Source organism: Bos indicus x Bos taurus, chromosome 9 (assembly GCF_003369695.1).
Source record: "Bos indicus x Bos taurus breed Angus x Brahman F1 hybrid chromosome 9, Bos_hybrid_MaternalHap_v2.0, whole genome shotgun sequence".
In the NCBI taxonomy this organism is placed as follows: domain Eukaryota; kingdom Metazoa; phylum Chordata; class Mammalia; order Artiodactyla; family Bovidae; genus Bos; species Bos indicus x Bos taurus.
Window position 1 is genome coordinate 12,112,140 of NC_040084.1, and position 24,611 is coordinate 12,136,750.

Genomic DNA, 24,611 nt, shown 5'->3' on the forward strand with positions numbered 1-24,611 from the left:
GTTTCTGCACCCCTAGGCACAGGCTGCTCTGAGGGGACCATGCCTCACCCACTGAGGGCAGGGCTGGGACGGATCCCTGCTATGTAGGAACCTTCATGTTAATTGGCAGGTTCTTATGCTCTCTGACATTGCCCCAGGTTTCCTACTTTCTGTCCCTTGGTAAAATATATAGAGAATCTCGGCATCACATCTCTAAGAATCCTCAATAGAGTAAAAATGATACTGTGGTCCACAATGCTGACACATTTAAAATAATCAGATTCACTGAATCAATGGTTATAAGATACCTAAGAAATACAATTATAGTTGCTGTGCTTGTAGGTTTGGTTCTGATTTGACAGGAGGAAATAAAAGCTAAAGGGAAAGGGTGGCCTGGCCTAAAGGCATTCCACTCAGGCGTTAGGGGACTTCAGTTCTTCTTCCAAGGCAAACAGCTGAGCCTTGGGCAAGCAGCCAGCAATAGTTTTCCATTTCTTCATCAGCAAATGTCCCTTTTGCTCTAAGGTTTGAGGATTCTGTTTATTACCACCACTCTGGTTGACCTGGCATTTCACAGTGGATCAAAAAGCATCCACATCACACAAACAAGTAGCACTTGCATCAGCTGTGAGTTGATCAGAACTATGACCATGACTCGATGGGAAGAGTGTAGAGGTGGTAGGACCAGAACAGACAGGGGGCTGGGGAGGTCCGGAGAAGGAGAGGGGAGAGGCATGTGGTGACGGATATTCTGTAAAACTAGCTCACCACTGGTTATTCTGCCTTGAAAGTCCTTCCCGAGCACCTCTAGCTCTTGTATAGAATGTTCCATATTACTAGAGTGCCCTTCAGATGAAAAATATAATGGCATAGAAAACACACTGAAGTTAAATATTTCTAGTAGCTATTTTCAGTGCAAACCATCTCCAAGTAGACTTCAGAGAATAAAACCTTCCATGGTCATACATTTCAAGCAGACATCTCACAATAGTTGAAAGCACACCCACCTCCAAAGGATGGGGAGTGAAATCAGCTCATGTGCTCTACGCTAGAAATAAACACTTGCTTTGGAAAAGACGGCTGTCTTTTACCTTTCTACCTCTTTATAAGGCTCTAATGTAATATTACAGGTGGAATATACACGGCTATATCATTTCATTCTTTGTCTACCCTCTCCTCTGATATTAGGTTTTAATATTTCAACCAAAAGAAAGGCAGTTTCCTAGCAACATCTGTGTTCAAAGGCACAGCAACAGAAAAAAGCTTGATCACAGCACTCTGTTTTTCCAACAGTTAATTCCTGCCTCTTGAGAGAAGTTAGCTGGTAGTGAAGAAGCCAGGTACACACGAGGAAGCCATTAGGAGAGGTGTGCAGCCTCACGTGGCCTTTCCTTCCCAGCAGGCTCAGGCGGGGTGTCAGAGTTTGTGGCTAAACCTCTTTTCAAAGGGAGCCTGCAGAGACACTGAAATACAGCCCATGAGCTCTTCAGTGTGCCTGCGTGCTCAGTTGCTCAGTCAGTCGTGTCCGACTCTTTGACATCCTATGTGATGTAGCCTCGGGCTCCTCTGTCCATGGGAGTCTCCAGGCAAGAATGCTGGAGTGAGTTGCCATGCCGTCCTCTAGGGGCTCTCCCAGACCCAGGGACTGAACTCCGGTCTCTTAAGTCTCCTGCACTGGCAGGCAGGTTCTTCACAGCTAGCGCCATCTGGGCTAGCGTTTCAGTATATGTTCTGTTTAAGATGTGGGAGGGATAGGAAACGCAGAGGCAAGGCTGCTGGGTTCCTGTAACTCTCATACCAACCACCTGTGAATGCTTGGGCTGGTCCCCTCTGGGGTGTCTCAACTTCTAGAGAACCAGAGAACCGATCTCAAAGGCCCTTCCCAGCTCTAAACCTCTGCTGACCACCACCTTTGATGCTACTTTAAAGTGTCACGCATTTGCTTAATCAACATTACGGTTTCCCACCTTGCCACACACTCAGGAAAGCATCCATGAGAAGTCAGGCAACTGGCTCTTTCCCTGGAAATCTGTCCCGCCTTCCCAAAGCTTCCAGCTAGCACGCTGGGCCCAGCAGTGCCAGTGAGACAAGGGACCTGACCTTCGCAGTGGGATGGGGTTAAGTGTGCAAGAAGGAAAACTGCTCGTTCAAGGCGAAATGCTTCTCATTTTCCTGCCTGCACAAAAGCCAAGATTTTCACGCTGAAAGCGTGCACACGAATCCTTCTAAGCCTCTAGATCTTTCACCCTGAAAGCCCTGCGCGGAAACTCTGGGGGGAGTCTAAATATAGCGACGCCAACTCCCTCGCGCTCCGCCTGGTCCTAGCTCGGCCCTAGGACTGGAGCGCTCTCTCTGGGGCGCTCTCTCCCTTGGCCTGAACCTTGGGGGCACTAGGCCGCCCCCTTCCCCCTCCACGTGCGCGCGCGCGCGCGGGTGGAAGTGAATTAGGGGGCAGTCACGTGGCGCCGCAGCCAGCTGCACTGAGCGCCTCCGTGAAGCGCCCGCGGCCACCCGGCTCGGGCACCGGGCGGGAGGGGGCGCGGGGTCGCGCCGGCGGCCGGGAGCCGGCGAGTGGGCTGCGTGGACATTGCAGCGATGACAGGAAGAAGGAAGGGGCCAGCGGGGCCGTGCGGCCGCTGCCCGAGGCAGACCGGAGCCGGCACGGGTGTGCGCACACGGAGGAGCTGGCCGAGCATCCCCAGAGCCGGGGGCAGCTGACACGGGACTCACGCCTCGGCTTTCGGCTTCTGGAAGCAAAAAGGCACTGGGACTCACTGTCTCGGAACCATCTGTTCTGGCTTTGCGGTGGAACCCCAGTTCTTCCTTCAGTTTAACTAGTGATCATTTCCTTCCTATTTGAGGGGGAGGGGAGGGGTTCCACTCTTTGGGAAGAAGTTCCCAAGCCCAGCTTCCTCTCAGTGTCTCCCGCACAGCGGCTCACAGTTTTTAACGCCGCCGTCTCGCTGAAGGCCAGAGGCTCGGCGGCCTCCCTCCTCCCCCAGGGGGAAGGGGGTTTGGGGCGCCCCGCTCTCGTGTCGGAGGCGGCGGGAGAAGCCTCTCACTGCGTAAGTGGCAGCACAGCGGGGTAGGGAGAGGACCCAGCGAAATTGCGGTCCTGGACTCTCCATCCTACAGGGTTTCCCCCCGCCCCCAGACTCAGGGACTGCCGCCGCCACCGCCGAGAGACTTCGCCTGTTTATGACTTTCTGTGACTTCAATGCAAATTTCTTGACGGAGGGACCCGGTCTGTCCTTCCCTCCTTCGCGCCGCTGTCAGGCACAGCCCAGCGCCAGTCGTTCACCGCGGAGAAGCGGAGTTTTGACGCACCCCACCCCACCCCCGGCTGGCAAGGATGTCCAGCTCCTCTATCTGATGCTGGGATGGAAAGTCACAGCCCGCAAGCTGGAGGAGTTTGTGGCGGTGAGATGCCCAGCGCCCATCTCGCCGGCTAGGCAGTCGCGTCCCGCGGGGCTGCACCCTGAACGCGGGGATCCGAGCGCCCCCGCCCGGAGCCTGGGCCGGCGCGCTCGTGGACTGGCTGGTACCTGGAGGGCAGGGCTGGGCCGTTCCCGCGCACACCACTCGCGGAAGGACGACGGGACGAGCCCGCGCGGCGGTGCAGCGGCAGGAGGAAAGGGCGCCTGCCTCTCCTTTTCCTCCTACGAGGGGGGCGCACCTTCCAACAGCTCCGAAGCCCTGGGGAGAATACCCCGAACTCTCGTCCCTGACAGGGGTTTCGGTGCCGCAGGTCCCCTCCGGCGTGGGGAGCCTGGGATCCGGCGTGGGGAACCTGGGACTCGGCGTGCGCGCGCAGGAGCTCCCTCTCCAGCCCCGGGGGGCGCTTCGCCAGGAGGGAGTGTCCGCCGCGGGGACCGAGGGGCTGGAGGAGCCCTCTTGGAGTGACACCCCCGCGACACGTCCCGATTTCGCCTAAGGAACTGAAGGCTACTGGACACCTGGACTCCTCGCCTCCTCCGGGCGCCCTCTCCGCCCCCCGGCGCGCAGCTCGCGGGCCGTCGGGCGCCCCGTCGGTGGCGGCTCCCTCCTCGAAAGCGGCCGGCGCGCATGAGGCCGCGGCCCCCTCCGCCGGGGCCCCCCTCGCGGTGCCCGCGGTGATGCCATGCCCCGCCAGCACGCGGGCGGCGAGGAGGGCGGCGCCGCCGGGCTCTGGGTGAGGAGCGGCGCGCCGGCGGCGGCGGCGGCGGCGGCGGGCGGGGGGCGCACGGGCGGCGGCATGAAGGATGTGGAGTCGGGCCGGGCCAGGGCGCTGCTGAACTCGGCGGCCGCCGGCGGCGACGGGCTGCTGCTGCTGGGCACCCGCGCGGCGGCGCTGGGTGGCGGCGGCCTGCGGGAGAGCCGGCGGGGCAAGCAGGGCGCCCGGATGAGCCTGCTCGGGAAGCCGCTCTCCTACACCAGCGGCCAGAGCTGCCGGCGCAACGTCAAGTACCGGCGGCTGCAGAACTACCTGTACAACGTGCTGGAGAGGCCCCGCGGCTGGGCGTTCGTCTACCACGCGTTCGTGTGAGTACCCGCGCCCCCCCTTGCGCCCCCCGCACCGCGGCGGCCGGGGGCACCCTCCTGCCCGGTCCCCCGGGACGCCCGGCGCCCACGCCCTGGCCGGCCGCGCGCGTATACACGCACACACACATATACACGAGCCCACACGCTCTCGCGCGCACACGTGGTGGGTTTTATTTCTTTGCACGTGTTTAGGGTCTCCCTTCTGGCGCCTGCCACCTCCCTGAGCCCCACCCCCTCGCCTCTGCAGAAGGAGACTTCCCCGTGGGGCACGCAATGAGCTGCCCGGCCGCTCTTGGCGCTCAGGGGCAGAGCCGGGCAGGCGCGGGACTCGGGCTGCGCGGATAATTGGGAGCGATGAGGTCTCGAGATGCGTCCGTTCCAACCGAGGGGGGCGCCCGGGAGCTGAGAAAGGCGCATGAGACCGTGCGCCCGCGTGGAGCTTGGTAGAGTGTTGGAGAGGTTAGGAGGTGATGGCGGGGTAGACGCGACTCAGAGAGGCTAGGCGCAGGCCTGGGTCTTGGTCCGGGGCGGAGCTGGGGAGGCCGCTGCGCGGTGGGGACAGCAACTAGGTTGCCAGCGCGCCCGGAAACACGCCTCGCAGCCATCTCAGCCGCAGCTAACGGAAAATCTCTCCGTGCAAGAAATCCTTCCTGTCACAGAGGTGGCAGAGGTCTGGAGGAGGCGAGCAGGGCCAGGCGAGGTGATGTTCGCTCAGGCGCCGAGGACGAGGCCCGCGTGGAGTCCAGCGCTGTCGCGCAGGGGCGCAGGCAGAGGTGCGGGGCACATGGCCCGCCGGGGACTGGGATCAGGCAGTGGGTGAAGTTGGCACTGGTGGTTTGGAGCCAGAGCGTGTGCGTGTTAAGTAAGCCTCACCATCTAGCAGAGAATGCTTAATGAGAAAATGATTGGAAGCAAATGTTTATTTTTCCCTGAGGCATTTAAAACCTTTCAGTGGCTTTAAAGTTTACTACTGTTTTTCCCACAACGTCCATTCATTCAATCTCCTGTTAGAATTACGTTTATGTGGACATTTTACGGTAGTTTTTATGCCGTTACACCCACATCTTTTCTTTTCTGCTTCTTTTTTCTCCTCTCTTTGTCGTTCCCCTTTTCTGCTTCTTTTTGTCAAAATGGAATATAAAGGTCTCAGTCTTGGGAGGCCAGTAGAGAAAGTTGCAGGCACTCCCTGATAGGTTTCTTGTTTCCTAGTTTAAAAAAAAAAAGGGTTTGGAAGACATGAATTAGGTGTTTTTTTTAAGAAATGAGGCCTGTCATCGAAACACAGCTCTCACCTGAGATGGAGGATTGGCATCAAGTCCAGAAACATTTTTGAAATAACATGGAGGAAGGGGCTGGTTTTGTAAATAGGTGAGCCTGGAATTTTACCACGTAGTAGTCAGGAAATTGGTGGAGTCTACAATCTGTGGGGCGCTGGTGTCTGGAAAATTTTACAGTCCCAGATTGATGTGAACATCTAGCACTAGGCAGAATATTCCAGCCAACTTTCCATCTTACAACGTACACAAGGAGAAAGTTGTGTAGTATCATTATTACATCAAAAGTATAATGTTTGCAAGATTCACATTTCCTTAAATGTGGTTTCTGTTGTAAATGCTAGACTTAGAGAAGCACTACTGATACTTTACATGTTCATCCACTCTGAGTTGATATAATAATTAATCCTGTTACCTGATGAGCCTGATAAATTATTTTGACCAATCTGAATCCACTAAAACATTTAGCAATATGATCTGTGCTCAGTTTGGCAACAAAGTATATACTGTATGGAAGATGATTTTTTTACGAGAGTTTGCTCAGAATATTCATAACTCTGATTTTACAATATGATGCTACTTAGCAGCCTTGAATTTTTGGTAGTTTATATATTGTATATTCAGAAAGGGTTAGAGACAACCTTGGTTAGTGCTCATGCTTTGAATTTGCTAAGTGTTGCCCTTGAACATGAATGAGGGCTTCTTGTAATGCAACATTTTATTTTCAATATGTTAGGATATAACAGGTTTTTCTGGCCTTACAGAATCTTAAATTTTTGACAAATGATTGTTCAAGAGGTTCAAGTTTGAATAATTCTCTACTCACCGGTCTTTATCAGTCAGCCAGTGTCTTTTGTGGTAGAAACAAAACAAATTATGTACTTATTAATACCACATGCTATTGTAAACCTTTGAATTAGTAATTTCTAGAGTCTGAAACTAATGATTCAGTGATGTGGCAGGGGGTGCTAGACTCATGGTGATACAAAGTCGGAATCATCTTCTGGGAGGTTGTGCACAACTACAGTTGGCCTAGGAGGACAGGCCGTCTTTGGCAGCAGCAGCTTATGATTTAAGTGAGCTTTAGAATAGCTGGGCTTTATACATTAGATTAATAAAGGAAAGTTACTTTGAACTATAAGTCTAACAAGACCATTAATAATAAAGGAAATTATAAGAAAACAATTTCTAAAGCAGTATAAGTAACTAATTCCTTGCCAGCCTGGGAATCCCCAAATCTTACTTTAATAACAGTTTTTGTAGCACATTATGGTTCTTGCCAAGAACAAGTGTACTGTGATGAATGAGGTGTATACTTCAGGGATGGATTTACTCTGTTGATTTGTGTTTTCATTGCCAAGAAGCAAGAAAAGTATGTTTAAAGTTATGTTTCGGGTAAAGAGACATTTCTGTTAAATATGCAAAAAGCATGATTGTAATGGTATTTTAATGGTATAAAGCATAGTTTCAAGTGTGTGTGTGTATGTGTGTGTGTGTGTGTGTGTATATATATATATATATATCCCTGGCTCACTGATGAGATGGCTGGAAAGAGCAAGAGATGACCTGCTATAAATACTTTCTTCCAATCTTTATGAATCGAGGGAGCTTAGGAAAGTCTGTTTTTTTATGGTAATTTAGGATTTACCAGGCAACCATGTTTCCTAGTTTCCTGTTTTCAGCTGCCCTTTAGTTTAATAGAAAGTGAAAGAAAGTGAAGTCGCTCCGTCGTGTCTGACTCTTTGCGACCCCATGGACTGTGTAGTCCGTGGAATTGTCCAGGCCAGAATACTGGAATGGGTACCCTTTCCCTTCTCCATGGGATCTTCCCAACCCAGGGATCAAACTCAGGTCTCCTGCATTGCAGGCAGATTCTTTACCAGTTAAGCTGCAAGGGAAGCCCAAGAATACTGGGGTTGGTGAGTGAGTGAGTGAAGTCGCTTAGTCGTGTCCGACTCTTTGCGACCCTGTGGACTGTAGCCCACCAGACTCCTCTGTCCATGGGATTCTCCAGGCAGGAATACTGGAGTAGGTTGCCATTTCCTTCTCCAGGGGATCTTCCCAACCCAGGTATCGAACCCAGGTCTCCCACATTGCAGGCAGATGCTTTAACCTCTGAGCCACCAGGGAAGCCCACTGGGATTGGTAGCCTGTCCCTTCTCTAGTGGATCTTCCTGACCCAGAAATAGAACTGGGGTCTCCTACATTGCAGGTGGATTCTTACCAACTGAGCTATCAGGGAAGCCAAATGCATGATTGGCTCCATATATAAATTTGTGGTGTATCTTTGCCTGGCTTAATGCTTTGGATTAGAATGTATAGATATTTTATTTCTAAGCTGGGAACCTAGAAGCCATTCTTGATGTCTTCACTTTTCTCAAGCTTGCTCCTGCTGGCTATCCGTACGATCAGTAAAATCTGTGTGTTCACTTTATAAGTTTTTTTTTTTTTTCTTCAGATCCATTCCCTTCTCTCCTTTGCTACTGCTACTCTCCCTGTTTCTCTGTACATCTCCGTTGGATTCTTTGTAATATTCTCTGATTTGTGTTATGAGTCTTCCAGCTCTTTGCTCTGACAGCAGTGTTTTCCTAAAATGCACATCTTATCACATTATCTCCTTGCCTGTAATCTTTCCAAGACCCTTCTCCATCTATTCATCCATTTATTCATCAATCCATCTGCAAATATTTCAATCTCCATTTTGTGCTAATTCCCAGATTAATAAGGTGGGGGCCTCCGTTCTTAAGACGGGAAAAGATTCCAGTAGGGGGTGAGTGCAAGCCTGTGAACAGCAGTGAAATGCTGCTGTTCCAGGAGCGAGTTCAGAGTCTTATAGGAAAGGAGGGGGAAGTGGAGCCCAGGGTGGAAAGTTCAGCACAGGCTCCAGAGAGGAAGGGAAGCACAAGCTGAGTTTTGGCAAATGACTAGTTAATTTTCAGATGTGAAAGCAAGGGTGGGAGGGGAGTGTGGCGAGCCATCTTGCTGGAGGGAAAAGCATACGTAAAGACGTGGAATTGGAATCATGTCAGTAGTTCCGGGTACTGGAAAGTATTTATAGGATGAGAACAACCTCAGGAAAAGAGGGCAGAGCAATAGCGCACGTCCCTAACCTCGGGTGACTTCCAGTGCCAGCCATGGAATCTAGTCTTTATCCTGTAGGAACGACTGGTCACTGAATGCTGATAATCAGAGGGATGATGTCATCAGAAAGGAATTTCAGAAAGATGTGGCTTTCATTGGTTCAGTCAGTGGATTGAAAGGTACCAAACAGAACCAGTGTGGCTGGTGAGAATTTTTCAGCAACTGGCCAGGTTTCCCACTCATTCTCGTGTTCTTTTATCCATAAATTCATGGATGTCTGTTGAACAGGATTCAACGATGTCTGATGAATCGTGCCATGCCTTGTTACAGGCGGGTGAGAGATAACTTCCTGAGGAGCTCAGGCAGCAACCGTGGGGACAAGAAGGAGGGATTTAATTAGAAAACATTTAAGTAGGTAGAACTCAGAGTGTTTTCATCACTCCAAATGAAAAGGATGACTCTGAGCTGGGTGACTTGGGGAACAGAAGTACCATTCACTAAGATACGGGACAAAGGATGCGAGAATACGTTCAGGGACCATGATGAGTTCAGACTTGCACTCAGTGAGTTGGAGATGTTTGCAAGTCATTTGGGGGGAGACTGCAAGGGATAAACACGTGATAGTGAACCTGCTGTACCCAGTTTCTCTCCATTGAGTCTTAGACCAGCAGCCAGCACCTGTCATGTTTTGTCAAGAAGAGAGCAGAAATAAGTAAAATATATTTGAAGGAAGGACCGCTTTTTCAAATCTGGAGCAGAATCTTGATGTCTAGAGCAGATATCTAGATTTGGAAGCTGCCAGCAGTGTTGTGCTGGTGAAAGCAATCAAGAGGAGGAGTGAGTTAGCCCAGGGATGCAGAGTGGGACAAGGACAGGTGGAGGGCATGGTGGGAGCACCTCCCGCCGGCAGGCAGTAGGGGGCAGGTTAAGAGCTCACAGAAGACCTGGGGAAATGTGACAGCGACCTCAGTGCCGGGGGGATAAGCCAAGAGACTTTCTCTTCACTGAAGCAAAGAAAGAAAGACATGTACAGGAAGGAGCCGTGGTTGGTGTTTCCGCTGCTGCAGAAATGACTAGAAGAGATGTGTTAGGATTTTATTGGCTAGTGATGAAGGCAGTCGCTGGTGGCCTTTGCTGAAGCAGCTTCACTGAGATGACATCACACACGGGATTTAAGCAGGTTGGGGATGGCTGGGTGCTGGGGAGGTGGGGACAGGAGTGTAAGTTAACTCCAGATTCATTGGATTGGCTCCCAAGAACCCTCCTGACATGGCCCGTGCCCCCTTTCGTGTCTCATCTCTAACGCACCCCCCTAGAGCTCCAGCCTTGCTGTCTTGTGTCTTCTGCTAGACAGTGTTTGCTCCCACTGTTCCCTGGGGTTTTCCCTACTCCTTACCCTCTGGCTGCCCAACTCCTACAGCTTCTTCAAAATACAATTCAAAGATCACCTCTCCTGAGCTCATGTCCCGGATGCTGGGTTAATGTAGGTGCTTCTTGTCTCAGGTTCCCCGGCCCCGGGAATGTCATTACTGTGGTGCTTGCCCTGCCATGTGGTCATTGTTAGCTACTTGGTCTGTCTCTCCCGTGAGGGGGTGAACTTCCCCTGCAGAAAACCTCCTACAGATCTCTGGGTCCTAAACACCTAGCAAGGTGCCCTGTATCTAGTAGACCCTCCATAAACATTTGCTTTCAGTTCAGTTGCTCAGTTGTGTCCAGCTTTTTGCGACCCCATGAACCGCAACACGCCAGGCTTCCCTGTCCGTCACCAACTCCCGGAGTTTACTCAAACCCATGTCCATTGAGTCAGTGATGCCGTCCAACCATCTCATCCCCTGTCATCCCCTTCTCCTCCTGCCTTCAATCTTTCCCAGCATCAGGGTCTTTACAAATGAGTCAGCTCTTCGCATCAGGTGGCCAAAGTATTGGAATTTCAGCTTCAACATCAGTCCTTCCAATGAACACCCAGGACTGATTTCCTTTAGGATGGACTGGTTGGATCTCCTTGCAGTCCAAGGGACTCTCAAGAGTCTTCTCCAACACCACAATTCAAAAGCTTGCTTTATGAGTAAGTAAATCATTTTCCTTGGAAACTTTCCATAGAGGAATTGCAGAGTGAAGCAGAGCTGAAGGAATTACCAGGTGTTTGTGATTTTCTTGCTGCAGTCCATGGGGTCGCAAAGAATCGGACGTGCCTGAGCGACTGAACTGAACTGAAGATACTGATGATTCACTTCGAGGAGAAAGGTATGGGTCCAGAAGTAGGAAGTCTTTGCTTTGCTTCGCTTCGAACTTTCCCACTAATGCTCTTTGTGACTTGGAAGGAGTAATTTCACCTTCCTGGGTCTCCAAATCCCATCTGTGAAGCAGTCACAGCAGTGTTTGTGATGCAGCCACAGTAGTGGAGGTGGTGAGGGTCTGAAGTCTTATCTGAAGGGGAAGGAGTGTTTGTAATGAGCGACTTGATATTTTCTCTTTTCTTACATTTGAATTCTGATTTTAATACTGAAAGCAGCAAATAATTGTTGTTGTTGTTGTTAATATAGCATTTAAACGAATAGTTTAAAATAGGACAAGATTTTATTATCACATACCATACTCAGTAATCGGAGAAGGCAATGGCACCTCACTCCAGTACTCTTGCTTGGAAAATCCCATGGACAGAGGAGCCTGGTAGGCTGCAGTGCATGGGGTTACTAAGAGTCAGACATGACTGAGCGACTTCACTTTCACTTTTCACTTTCATATATTGGAGAAGGAAATGGCAACCCACTCCAGTGTTCTTGCCTGGAGGATCCCAGGGACGGGGAAGCCTGGTGGGGCCGTCCATGGGGTCGCACAGAGTCGGACACGACTGAAGTGACTTAGCATAGCATAGCATACTCAGTAATGTGGGTTTCCCAGGTGGCGCTAGTGGTAAAGAACCTACCTGCCAAAAGAGGAGACCTAAGAGACACGGGTTCCATCCCTGGGTTGGGAAGATCCCTTGGAAGAAGGCATGGCAACCCAGTGCAGTATTCATGCCTGGAGAATCCCATGGACAGAGGAGCCTGGCAGGCTACCGTCCAGGGGGGAAGTCACAAAGAGTTGGACACGGCTGAAACAACTTAGCACACATACTTAGCAATGTAGTGTCTTAGAGATCAAGATTAGCCTAACTCCCCACACCACTGTTTTCAGATTTTCCACATGATCTTTTCAAAATTTCCCTTCCTCAGCTCTGAGCTGCAGGGCCACCTCCTAATTATTTGCATTAACTCCTAACTCCTGGTGAGGTCTATGGGCCGCATAGCAGTCAAGGGGGTCTTTCTGAGAAATTAAACAAGACAGCACTCCCCTGTTGGAGGAGGAAGGGTTTGTTTGTTGCCTGTCTCTGCCCAGTTTCTTAAGGGGGGTGAGGGGGAGGCTCTCTGTCCGCTTCTCTGCTGTGTCACCCGCAAACAGACCTGTGTCCACCACATAGAAGATACTTCATGCTTGCAGACTGAAGCCTTACTGACACCCCACACCTCCCTCAAATACACGGATGGCTTCCTGGAGGAAGATGGAATTTGACTGTCTCGGCCACTCCCTGTGTCAGGACTCAAACAGACCTGATGAGTGACTTTTTTATTTACATATGTATTCTGTTCGGAGTTAAGCCTCTGTCTGCAGAAATTGATGTTTGCATTTTCATTTTGCTCCTGAATTCTTTAAAAAATCACTGATTTCCCTTAAATACAGTGAGGTCTTGTACAAGTTACACTGCTTTATGCCCTGCTAATCTAGTAACATTTTAATAAAATATATATGTATAATAAAATGCACGTGTATAATAAAACAAAATGCTCAAATCAATCTGTTTTCAGAAATTGAAACAATGCTGTAGTATTTGAGGATCATATTACAATCAGAAATGTTGAAAGTGTTACAATCTTAGTCTTGGGAACTTTATGGCCTGAGAGAAATGAAACGCAAGATAAGAAGTGTTGTCGGAAGCTTTGCGACCCCATGGACTGTAGCCTACCGGGTTCCTCCGTCTATGGGATTTTCCAGGCAAGAGAACTGGAGTGGGTTGCCATTTCCTTCTCCAGGGGATCTTCCCAACCCAGGGATCAAACCCGGATCTCCTGCATTGTAGGCAGATGCTTTACCGTCTGAGCCACCAGGGAAGTCTGGTTCATATTACAATTAGAAATGTTGAAAGTGTTAAAATCTTAGTCTTGGGAACTTTATGGCCTTAGAGAAATGAAACATAAGACAGGAATATTTCAAAATGGCATGAAGTCTTGATGCAGAAACCACTACAAGCCAGGAAGGTAGCCAGCCGTCTTTTAATAATTGCTTGCAAAGAACAGGTGCCAGTGGTTTTAATTTTTAATTGCAAATGGCTATTTTGGCAGATGAGAGCTCAGCAGAACAAGTTTTCACCCAGCCGGCCCTTTTGAAACTGCTTGAAGCACAATTGCGGGGCGGCCACAGCTTCCACTTGTGTTTAAGGATGGGTAGATGTTTTCATTACAATTTTCTTTTCCTTCAGCCGTTTCATGGATACTATTTGAAGTGTTATTTGGTTTCAACATGGGAGACAGATTGGCCACGCAACTGCATTTTTCATAATTTTAAAAATTGCTTGATGGCTCTCAAAGTTTTAGGTGATCCTTTTGATCCTTTGTGATCAGTTTCCTAAATGCTACTGAAGTCATCTGTTTATAAACTGAAAAATGCTTTGCACTTTTCCCATTTTAAATCTTTGTCTCTATCTGCACACATGTATTTTATATACAGTCTATCCTAGCAGAGAACTTGTTATGCAAATATTTACATTTACCTTATTTTTGCTCCTCTACAAGTAAATAATGGATTTGAATAAGATGCAATTGAAATAAAAAGATCATCTGGAGTTTATATCATACTTTGAAAGATATTAACTGTATATAAAGAAAAAACTTTTTTACACACTTAGTCATAGTGTCCGTTGCTTCCATTTATAGTACCTGGGACGTAATTTGAGAAGCTTTCTTCCTTCTTCAGTCCGTGGCAGGATGATCTTTTATAATCATGTTGTTCTTGTTCAGTCGCTCAGTCGTGTCTGACTGCGACCCCATGGGCTGCAGCACGCCAGGTTTCCCCGTCCATCACCATCTCCCAGAGTTTGCTCAAACTCATGTCCATTGAGTTGGTGATGCCATCCAACCATCTCATCCTCCGCTGCCCCCTTCTCCTCCTGCCCTCAGTCTTTCCCAGCATCAGGGTCTTTTCCAGTGAGTCGGCTCTTTGAATCCAGTGGCCAAAGTATTGGAGCTTCAGCTACAGCATCATGAACTATCATGTCATAATTTCTCTTTTTTATTTAAACGATGAATTGTGATGAACACCCGACAGGCATTGTGTGTACCGCTGAATGGGCTCGATGTTGGTGGTTCAAAAAGGGGAGTGATGTTGACCTTGACCTCAAGGAAGTTTACTGGGGAACAGACCAGGATGCTGAGTCAAGGGGAATGATGGTGACCTGACCACAGTCAGCCCCCGAGTTCCTGGAGGAAAAACTCAGAACCAAGCAGGCTGACTGAGAGCCTGCGTTCTTACCCACTGGATCCTGATCCTGGGTGGTGCCTGTGGGCCCAGGCCCCTCATTTCATGTGGATGGTGTAATTTAAAAACAGCTCTCGTGTCTGGTATAGCTCTTAGCAATATAGTATATACAAAATAATTATTTTAGTATTAGCAACATTTGTTTCTCTGTCTCCGAATTCGAACCAGCCCAAGTTTTAATTTTTCCACAAAGTTTTTCTTGATAGCTCTGGCTTATTTCTTTCCTTTTATTTACCTCCCAAAGCTTTTATTATTTGGACCATGTATTTTACTCCTTAATTACATTCTTGCATTGCTTTCTAATTGGATTGTTTAATGCTTCACAAATAATTTGTGTCTAAAGAAACCAAAGTACCTTTTTTTTTTTGTATCTCCTATGGCATCAAGCCCAGATTTTTATCCTTTGTTTTTAATCAAAATTTACCTAGTTTATTGCTACCAGGAGGACTATTTGAATGTTATAAGTTTTTAGTTTTCAAAGAGAAATTTCCTTAAGTTCTATTAGTTTTAATTTTACAGCCACTTAGATTAAGAACCCAGATTGTTATAATAACTTCTTAATAGCATTTCCTATAAACATCATATTTCAAACTTATACTCTCATTGCAGGATAACTAAAATTCACATAAAATAGCAGCAATTGCTTGTTTACATTTCACAATGGCTGAAGGTAGAACTATTGGCTACAAACTGATTTTACCAAATTTTCTTTCTTTAAACTAATAGAATACTTGTGTTTTCTTCACACTAGTATAAATGTCTTCCATTTAGGCTCCATGCTCCCCTCCTTCATACACATAGGGGAAACCCTTGATATTTCTTCTTTTCTTTCCTTCATTTGTCCTGTCATCTTTCCCCAAATTAAACTGCTCCTAGTTTTTGTTTTTTTTTCCTCCTCTCTTGGCATCCATATTTCTGGAATGAGGTTTTTCCTCATTTCTTTTTACCACATTGTATAATTTGATTTCTCTTCCTTTCAAAGCTATCTGCTCTTAATCAGGAGATGCGCTGACCTTATAATTGCTTACAGGCTGCAGGAGTGTCCTGCATGAGCAGACCGGGCCACCTAATGTACTCACTGCCCTGCAGCAATTCACCAAGGCCTCTAGAAAGATGTGTGGCTTAGAGAACTCTCTTTTTCCTGGGTTTTGGTTAGGCTCAGGTTTCTGAAGAAATCAGAGAGTGAAGCCTTAAAATTGCTCTAAGGCTTTCTAATATCTACCTATTATTTCTTAAATCTGGGAGTAATCAGAGATGCAGTGAATAATTTTTTAAAAAATTATGCTTTCCATTTTGGAAGTTCACTACTGTATATAACTGATAAACTGCTGCTGCTGCTGCTAAGTCGCTTCAGTCGTGTCCGACTCTGTGTGACCCCATAGACGGCAGCCCACCAGGCTCCCCCGTCCCTGGGATTCTCCAGGCAAGAACACTGGAGTGGGTTGCCATTTCCTTCTCCAATGCATGAGAGTGAAAAGTGAAAGTGAAGTCGCTCAGTCGTGTCCAACTCCCAGTGACCCCATGGACTGCAGCCTACCAGGCTCCTCCGTCCATGGGATTTTCCAGGCAAGAGCATGATATATATATAGATATAGAAAAGAATGAAATCTTGCCGTTTGCAGTAACAGGGTTGGACGTTAAGGGCATTATGCTGAGTAAAATGAGTCAGACAAAGACAAATAGCAGATGATCTCACTTAAATGTGGAGTCTAAAAAACAAAACAAATGAACAAACAAAATGGAAATAGGTTTATATAGACAGAGCAGACTGGTGGTTGTCAGAAGGGCAGGGAGCAGGGAGTTGGGTGTAACAGATGGAGTGGATGAGAGGTACAGACTTTCAGTTGTAGAATAAATAAGTCATGGGATGTAATATACAGCATGAAGAATATAGTCTATAACATTATAATAACTTTATCTGGTGACGATCTGTGACAAGATTTAGTGGTCGTTTCATAATGTACTTGATTGTCAAATCACTACACCATACACCTGAAACTAACATAATTTGGATGTCCACTATACTTCCATAAAAAAAAAATTATCACACAGACTGTTTACAGTCGTTAGCAGTTTCCTTTCTCAGTGAGCCAAGAAATAGATCTATAATTTGGCAACAGAGAGCTGCAGTTTTCCTCTTTAATTGGAGATTAAAGTATGGACTCAAGATGCAAGTTGTCAGAGGATTGCATATGACACAGAAAACCACCTGTACTTTTTCCTAGTTGGAAAAATTTTTCTGAAGCATAGGCTTTATGAAAGCTATTCCTATAGTCTTTATGGAATGGATACCAAGTTAGGATTCCCTTTTCTCTAAGCTGAGTGAATGAGGGACTGGGTGAGATTGAGGATTTGGATTCTTCTCCCATGATTTTCAGTCATTGGATACCTTTCTCAGCTTTCCCATTTGTATTAGAATGTTAATTGATTGGTATTTGTTCAATAATGTGACCTCATGCTTTGTGTAAGGACCTGAACTACACAGGAACTACAGAGACTGAGCAGAAATAAGACACAGCTTATTCTGTCAAGGAATTTTTACTTCAGGAGGATATGCATTTACTGAGCTGCAAACCCACCTCTCTGAGTTGACAGGATAAAAGCAAAGGTTGGCCCTTTTCCAGTATCATTTAGCTACTGCTCCCATTAAAGGAATTTTCAGGGTAAAGTCCAGTCACCGTAGAGAACTGCTGTCAGCTGCCTCTCTTGGCCCCTTGGAGATCTTTGAACCTGGGTGCCCAGTCACTGTGCAGGTGGGCGTTCTGTGCAGTGCATCCCACACAGAGACCAAACCCAGGAGCTCCCACTGATCATAGTGATTCCCAAAGAGCAGTAATTAAACTAGTTAAACTAAATGTTCTGGTTAATAAAACATTCTGAGTATGTTCAATTTGCTCCTAAGTATGTTTAAAAACAGAAATGAACCCAATGCTGCTTCATAATACTTTGGGGATGTTACTTTTTCTCCCCAAAATGACTTATAGAAAATAATGCAAACCAAAATTTGTTGTTGTTGTTTTAAGTCAAATAAAAAGGCCCATTTATCTTCAGTACATATTCTAAATTTCTACTCTTGTTAGCTTTCTTTATTCTAGTACATGGAGGGAAGATAGTATGCCCTGCCTTCCATGAGGCCTAGGATTCATTCATTCTTTCATTCATTTATTCAGTATCCAAGTGCCCAAGAATGTGTGTTCACTGCAGTCTCTAAGGTGCTGTTGATTATCTTATTTTATTTTATTCTTTTTCGTTATGCAATTGAAGATTGGTTATTTATTTTTTATTATTTTTTAATATTTCTAGGAGGTTATTTTTTTAATTTAAATTTATTTATTTTAATTGGAGGCTAATTAGTTTACAATATTGTATTGGTTCTGCCACACATCAACATGAATCTGCCATGGGTGTACACATGTTCCTCATCCTAACCTCCCCCCCACCTCCCTCCCTGTACTATCCCTCTGGGTCGTCCTAGTGCACCAGCCCCAAGAATCCTGTATCGACCTTGGATTGGCAATTCATTTCTTATATGATATTATACATGTTTCAATGCCATCAGCAGATGAATGGATAAGAAAGCTGTGGTACATATACACAATGGAGTATTACTCAGCCATTAAAAAGAATGCATTTGAATCAGTTCTAATGAGCTGGATGAAACTGGCGCACTTGATTATTTTAGATATATTTCTGAACTAGGTTTACAGTGAAATGACAGAAATACACAGTGACGTTATATTAATTTTAAAGGTACCGTGTCAGACGATTAGATCTTATAGTTCTGTTCTGCTCCATTAAATGGAAAAGGAAGTTGGATGTCAGTACAAATGACTTTCAGTTCAGTTCACTTCAGTCACTAAATCGAGTCTGACTCTTTGCGACCCCATGAATCCCAGCACGCCAGGTCTCCCTGTCCATCACCAACTCCAGAGTTTACTCAAACTCACATCCATCGAGTCAGTGATGCCATCCAGCCATCTCATCCTCTGTCATCCCCTTCTCCTCCTGCCCCCAATCCCTCCCAGTGTGAGTCTTTTCCACTGAGTCAACTCTTTGCATGAGGTGGCCAAAGTATTGGAGTTTCAGCTTTAGCATCAGTCCTTCCAAAGAACACCCAGGGCTGATCTCCTTCAGAATGGACTGGTTGGATCTCCTTGCAGTCCAAGGGACTCTCAGGAGTCTTCTCCAACATCACAGTTCTAAAGCATCAATTCTTTGGTGCTCAGCTTTCTTCACAGTCCAATTCTCACATCTATACATGACTCCTGGAAAAACCATAGCCTTGACTAGACGGACCTTTGTTGGCAAAGTAATGTCTCTGCTTTTCAATATGCTATCTAGGTTGGTCATAACTTTCCTTCCAAGAAGTAGCATCTTTTAATTTCATGGCTGCAGTCACCACCTACAGTGACTTTGGAGCCCCCCAAAATAAAGTCTGACACTGTTTCCACTGTTTCCCCATCTATTTCCCATGAAGTGATGGGACCAGATGCCATGATCTTCGTTTTCTGAATGTTGAGCTTTAAGCCAACTTTTCACTCTCCTCTTTCACTTTCATCAAGAGGCTTTTGAGTTCCTCTTCACTTTCTGCCATAAGGGTGGTGTCATCTGCATATCTGAGGTTATTGATATTTGTTACAGCAATCTTGATTCCAGCTTGTGCTTCTTCCAGCCCAGCATTTCTCATGATGTACTCTGCATATAAGGTAAATAAGCAGGGTGACAATATGCAGCCTTGATGTACTCTTTTTCTTATTTGGAACCAGTCTGTTGTTCCATGTCCAATTCTAACTATTGCTTCCTGATCTGCATATAGGTTTCTCAAGAGGCAGGTCAGGTGGTCTGGTATTCCCATCTCTTTCAGAATTTTCCACAGTTTATTGTGATCCACACAGTCAAAGGCTTTGGCATAGTCAATAAAGCAGAAATAGATGTTTTTCTAGGACTCTCTTGCTTTTTCGATGATCCAGCAGATGTTGGCAACTTGATCTCTGGTTCCTCTGCCTTTTCTAAAACCAGCTTGAACATCTGGAAGTTCACAGTTCACGTATTGCTCAAGCCTGGCTTGGAGAATTTTGAGCCTTACTTTACTAGCATGTGAGATGAGTGCAATTGTGTGGTAGTTTGAGCGTTCTCTGGCATTGCCTTTCTTTGGGATTGGAATGAAAACTGACCTTTTCCAGTCCTGTGGCCACTGCTGAGTTTTCCAAATTTGCTGGCATATTGAGTGCAGCACTTTCACAGCATCATCTTTCAGGATTTGAAATAGCTCAACTGGAATTCCATCACCTCCACTAGCTTTGTTCGTAGTGATGCTTTCTAAGGCCCACTTGACTTCAGATTCCAGGATGTCTGTCTCTAGGTCCCGAATGACTTTAGGGGAACACATTTATCACCTTCAAAATAAGATCTTGAACCCAAGGGGCATCTACTTTACTCCTGTGTTTGACATGGTCCTTGACACTTGGCAGAAAAGACAATCACTGTGTTTAGGGGCCAAATTATTTCCAAGCTTGAAAATTCAAATTGGCATCCAAGTTTTTTTCCATAGAAGAAAAGCAGATAAATCCTTTAGATTCAGATCCACCAAAGAATAAACCCAAAGAGATGGTTGAGAATCAGCACAAAGGAACCAACTTGTGCTGAGTCGCTCGTGTCTGACTCTGTGTCCCCTGTGGACTGAAGCCCACCAGGCTCCTCTGTCCATGGGATTCTCCAGGCAAGAATACTGGAGTGGGTTATCGTGCCCTCCTCTGGGATCTTCCCGACCCAGGGATCAAACCTGTGTCTCATATGTCTCCTGCATTGGCAAGCGGGTCCTTGACCACTAGTGCCACCTGAGATGGCCTGCAGACCTTCCAAAGGTAGGACAGGAGACACACAAGGGAAGGAAAAAGGATGCAAATCACATTTGTGCCAATAGTGATGACTTTTGCACAGTCATCCAGGTCACCAGTTTGGTGGGACCGCGCTTCAGTGACCCTTTGCTTCCTTCACCCAGTGGAAGGGATTGTAGTCATTCCACTGAAAGTGGAAGTTATCTTTAGCAGGGAAGATTCCCTTACATGAATCCAGAACTTTTGCTCCCAGTGCTGGATGTGATGAGTTACTTTACAAATGACTGTTCCCAAACTAGTTGGGTCATGCCGTGGAGTGTTGTTTTCCAGAGCTCATGGGTATGAAGTTTTATTCCAGGCTTCAGGGCAGGAAGTGATAATAAAAAATAAGTTTGTAGATGGCACCAAAAGAGGTAGCCTAGACAACCTCCTAAAACAGTCAAGAAGCTATCACATTTTGCCGGAGAAAACAGAACACTCCTCTAATTCAAGGGTAGATACCATAGTTCACAATTGTCATTGATGACAGAACATTCTTTTTTCCTCCAAAAAAAGTTAAAGGCAATTACCTGAAAAAAAATTTTGAGGGGGTTTGTTCTTGATCCAAAGTCCCTTTCCACATTGCAGCCTTAATATAAATTTTCAAAGCACATGATAATACATTTGAGAGATCCACTCACAATAAAACTGTTGTGCATTTTTTATACTTGCTTGTAGAGCCCCATGTGAAGTTGGTGGTTGCTTGAGAGTTAGGACCTGGGGGTTGGGAGGTGCAGAGAGAGACATAGCTTCATGAGGACCTGACCTGGAGCATCAGTGCTAGGAATGTGAAGGAGGGGAGCACAGCAGAGAGTTCAAGGGGAGAAGCAGAGTTCTTAGCTCTGGATCCATGTTTGGTCGACAAAAGAGATGAAAGAATCCCAAGTTTTCAAGGTTTCAAGCAGATGCAACTGTGACTAAGCAAAGATGCTGGGTTGTGTTTTAGGGAGACATGGGACGCACGGGTGAGCATGTAACCTGTTTGAGCCTGTTGAACCTGTTTGGACTTTGGGAGAGAGAGGAGGAGGGTCGCTAGTTACTGATGTAGGGGTTATGGTAATGAGATGAAAGCGGTTAGAGAAGAATGTAAGGAGAGAAGTTTAGGGAATACTAGTGTTTGGGGAGGAAGGAGGGGGTGGGTCTGTGTAAGAGAGAAGAGAAAAAAAAGGGCAGTGCACTATCCACCAAGTCTCAGGGACGGACTGCAATGGGCAGGGAGTATTGTAAGGAAGAAAAGGGAGCTGTCAACATTGAGGTGCATGTGGCTCTTTAAACTGGTGGTTTCATTTCCTTCAAGTATACACCCAGGACTGGAATTGCTGGATCATTTGATCACTCTGTTTTCAGTTTTTCAGGGAGCTTCCACACTGTACTTGGGGTTGTTCCAGTTTACATTTCCACCAACAGTGTAGCGTCCCTTTTCTCCACACCCTCTCCAACAGTTATCATTTTGGTTGTCTTTTTGATGACAGCCATTCTGACCCGGGGTATCTCATGGCACCTTCAATTTTCATTTCTCTAATAATTAGTGATGTTGAATGTGTGTTCATGTATATGTTGGCCATATGTATATCGTCTTTGGGAAAATGTGTATTCACATCTTCTTTCTGTTTTTTAATCAGCCTGTTTGTTTTTAGATATTGGAATTATACACTTTGGATATGAATCCCTTATGAGACACATCATTTGCAAATATCTTCTGCCATTTGTTAGGTTGTCTTTTTGTTTGGTTGATGGTGTCCTTTGGTGTGCAAAATCTTATAAGTTTAATTAGGTCTAATTTGGATTTATTTTTTGCTTTGTTTTTCTTGCTAAGGAGACAGATCGCCCCAAAATATTTCAAAGACTTATGTCAAAGAGTATTCTGCCTCTATTTTCTTCTAGGAGTTTTATTGTTTCCTGTCTTACATTTAGGTATTTCATCCATTTTGAGCAACCTACATGTTCAGATGGATGGATAAAGAAAATGTCATACCCACACACATACACACACACAATGCAATGCTACTCAGCCATAAAAAAAAGAATGAAATTTTGCCATTTGTAGCAACATGGCTGGATATGGAGGGTATTCAAGAAAGACAAATACTATAAGTTTTCACTTATATGTGGAATCTAAAATATTTAAAAAGTGACTGAAGTTAACAAAACAGAAAATACCAGTGGGGAAAGGGCTGGGGGAGGGCAAGAGAGAGGTGGGGGATTAAAAGGTACAAAGCACTATGTATAAAATTAAGAAGGTTCAAAGATGTACAGCTCATGGAATATAGCCAATATTTAATAATAACTTTAAATTGAGTGTAATCTATAAAAATATTGAATGTCTATGTTGTACACCTGAAGCTAATATAATGCTGCTGCTGCTAAGTCGCTTCAGTCATGTGCGACTCTGTGCGACCCCATAGACAGCAGCCCACCAGGCTCCCCTGTCCCTGGGATTCTCCAGGCAAGAATACTGGAGTGGGTTGCCATTTCCTTCTCCAATGCATGAAAGTGAAAGTGAAGTTGCTCTGTCGTGTCTGACTCTTATCGACCCCATGGACTGCAGCCTACCAGGCTCCTCCGTCCATGGGATTTTCCAGGCAAGAGTACTGGAGTGGGGTGCCATTGCCTTCTCTGAGCTAATATAATACTGCCCATAAAATATACCTAAATAAAAATACAGAATGCCATTGAAAAAGTTTTTTTTTTTTTTTTAATTTAATTTAATTTTTTTTCCCCCTTCTTGGCTCTTTTTTTTTTTTTTTTTAAATTTTATTTTATTTTTAAACTTTATATAATTGTATTAGTTTTGCCAAATATCGAAATGAATCCACCACAGGAGAAAAAGTTTTAAAACCAACTTCTAAAAAAAAAAAAGGAGTAGAAATGAAGATGTAAATATAAGAAGAGGCAGTGATGCAGGTAGCCAGCATAGAGTGGGGGCAGGGAGCAGACCCTGGAGGGAGCCTGGGCCACTTTGGAGTGGACAGGTCTGCAGCCTCAGATGCTCTGAGGTCACGGGTTTCATGGGAAAGGAATCACATCCTGGGAAAAGGGACAGAGTAGCCCAGTGACAGGCCAGGCAGGGGCACAGTGATCAGTACCTCAGAAGGAACCCGTAGGGGAAGGATGTCTGGAAGGTGTATCTGGCAAGAGCTTGGTGTCCAGAGAGCCTCCCGAGTGGGCAGGGAAGTCTGGGGAGGAGCAGCCTTGCGGTCCTGAAGAGAAGAGAGCCCGAGGTGAGGGCGGGGCAGTGCTGAAGGGCTTGAGATAAGGCATGGGCAGCTGGGGAGAGGGTGGGGGAAACAGACTGGCTGGGTCATTGGCAATTAAATGGCCAAAGAGAGAGGGAGAATGGTAGAATTAGGTAGCACCAGAGAAAGCTTACCATGGACGGAGAAGCCTGGTAGGCTGCAGTCCATGGGGTCGCACAGAGTCGGACACGACTGAAGTGACTTAGTAGTAGAGAAAGCTTAATGTTTATTTCTCCAAGCAGCTGGAGGTCTATACAAATATAAAAAAGCCTTGGGAAACCCCCCCCGCCCCTCCACCCAAGCTGGGGAAATATGGACATAATTGAGAGAACCAGGGTGCTAGATGAAGAGGAAGAGTGTTGATAAGGAAGAGTCTGGGATGGTGGCTTTGGGTGTGATGACGCAGCCCAGCATCCTGGACAGCAGCAAAGGCCTCGGTGGGCTTGGCAGGACCAGCTTGGAGGCTCTGCTCATTTGATTCCAAGGTCTCTTCAGCAGTGGTACCAGGGAAACTTAGAAGGCAGATGGATGTGTGACCCACAGCTGGCAACCCAGGTAACGTGAAGGAGGGTGCTCTGAAAATGTTAGAGCGACCTCCGGCAAGTCCTGGACCCGTCAGGGCCTGACCACCTGGTAAATGTGTAAGGGTGCAGGTGTGAAAGCTCCTCACTGTAATAATAGGCATGTGTAAAAGCACACATTTAGTGAACAAATGAATTAACATGGCTTATTACTTATTTTGCAATAGCACTGTATTTGATACCAGAATTACATACCAAGAGGTTTCTTGTTGTCTCTACAAGCTCTCTGTGCTGACAAAAAGTTTTTTTTTTTTTTTTTTTTACAATCTCTTTATTTTTGAATCTATGGATAAAAGCGTATTCTTAGAGCTCAAGGTTGGAAAAATTGTCAGGGACTACAATTTTGACACATTCAGTAATAGGATCACAGAGCTGAAAGGACCTTTGCTGACCTATGCTAACACGGTTCTTTCTTAGCTGGGAAAACTGTGGCTGCAGAAAAGATAAGTGACAGCTCCCATCAAACACTCGCTGCCAGAGCCTCCCCGACAC

The 24,611-nt window shown here is 46.3% G+C and overlaps 1 protein-coding gene and 1 long non-coding RNA gene across 4 annotated transcripts in view; both read left to right on the forward strand.

The window, feature by feature from the left end:
- Window positions 1-4,080: 4,080 nt before the first annotated feature.
- Window positions 4,081-24,611, forward strand: part of KCNQ5 (potassium voltage-gated channel subfamily Q member 5) — a 624,758-nt gene continuing 604,227 nt past the window's right edge. For all 3 annotated transcript variants that reach the window (XM_027550934.1, XM_027550933.1, XM_027550935.1), the window contains exon 1: window positions 4,081-4,500. In XM_027550934.1, the coding sequence (XP_027406735.1) occupies window positions 4,100-4,500 (401 nt within the window). In that variant the 5' untranslated portion in view covers window positions 4,081-4,099. The remainder of the gene's footprint in view (window positions 4,501-24,611) is intronic.
- On the forward strand, window positions 10,894-12,882 carry LOC113898077. The gene is made up of 3 exons (XR_003512513.1): window positions 10,894-10,920; window positions 11,019-11,099; window positions 12,336-12,882. It is a non-coding gene; the product is annotated as an uncharacterized LOC113898077 (long non-coding RNA).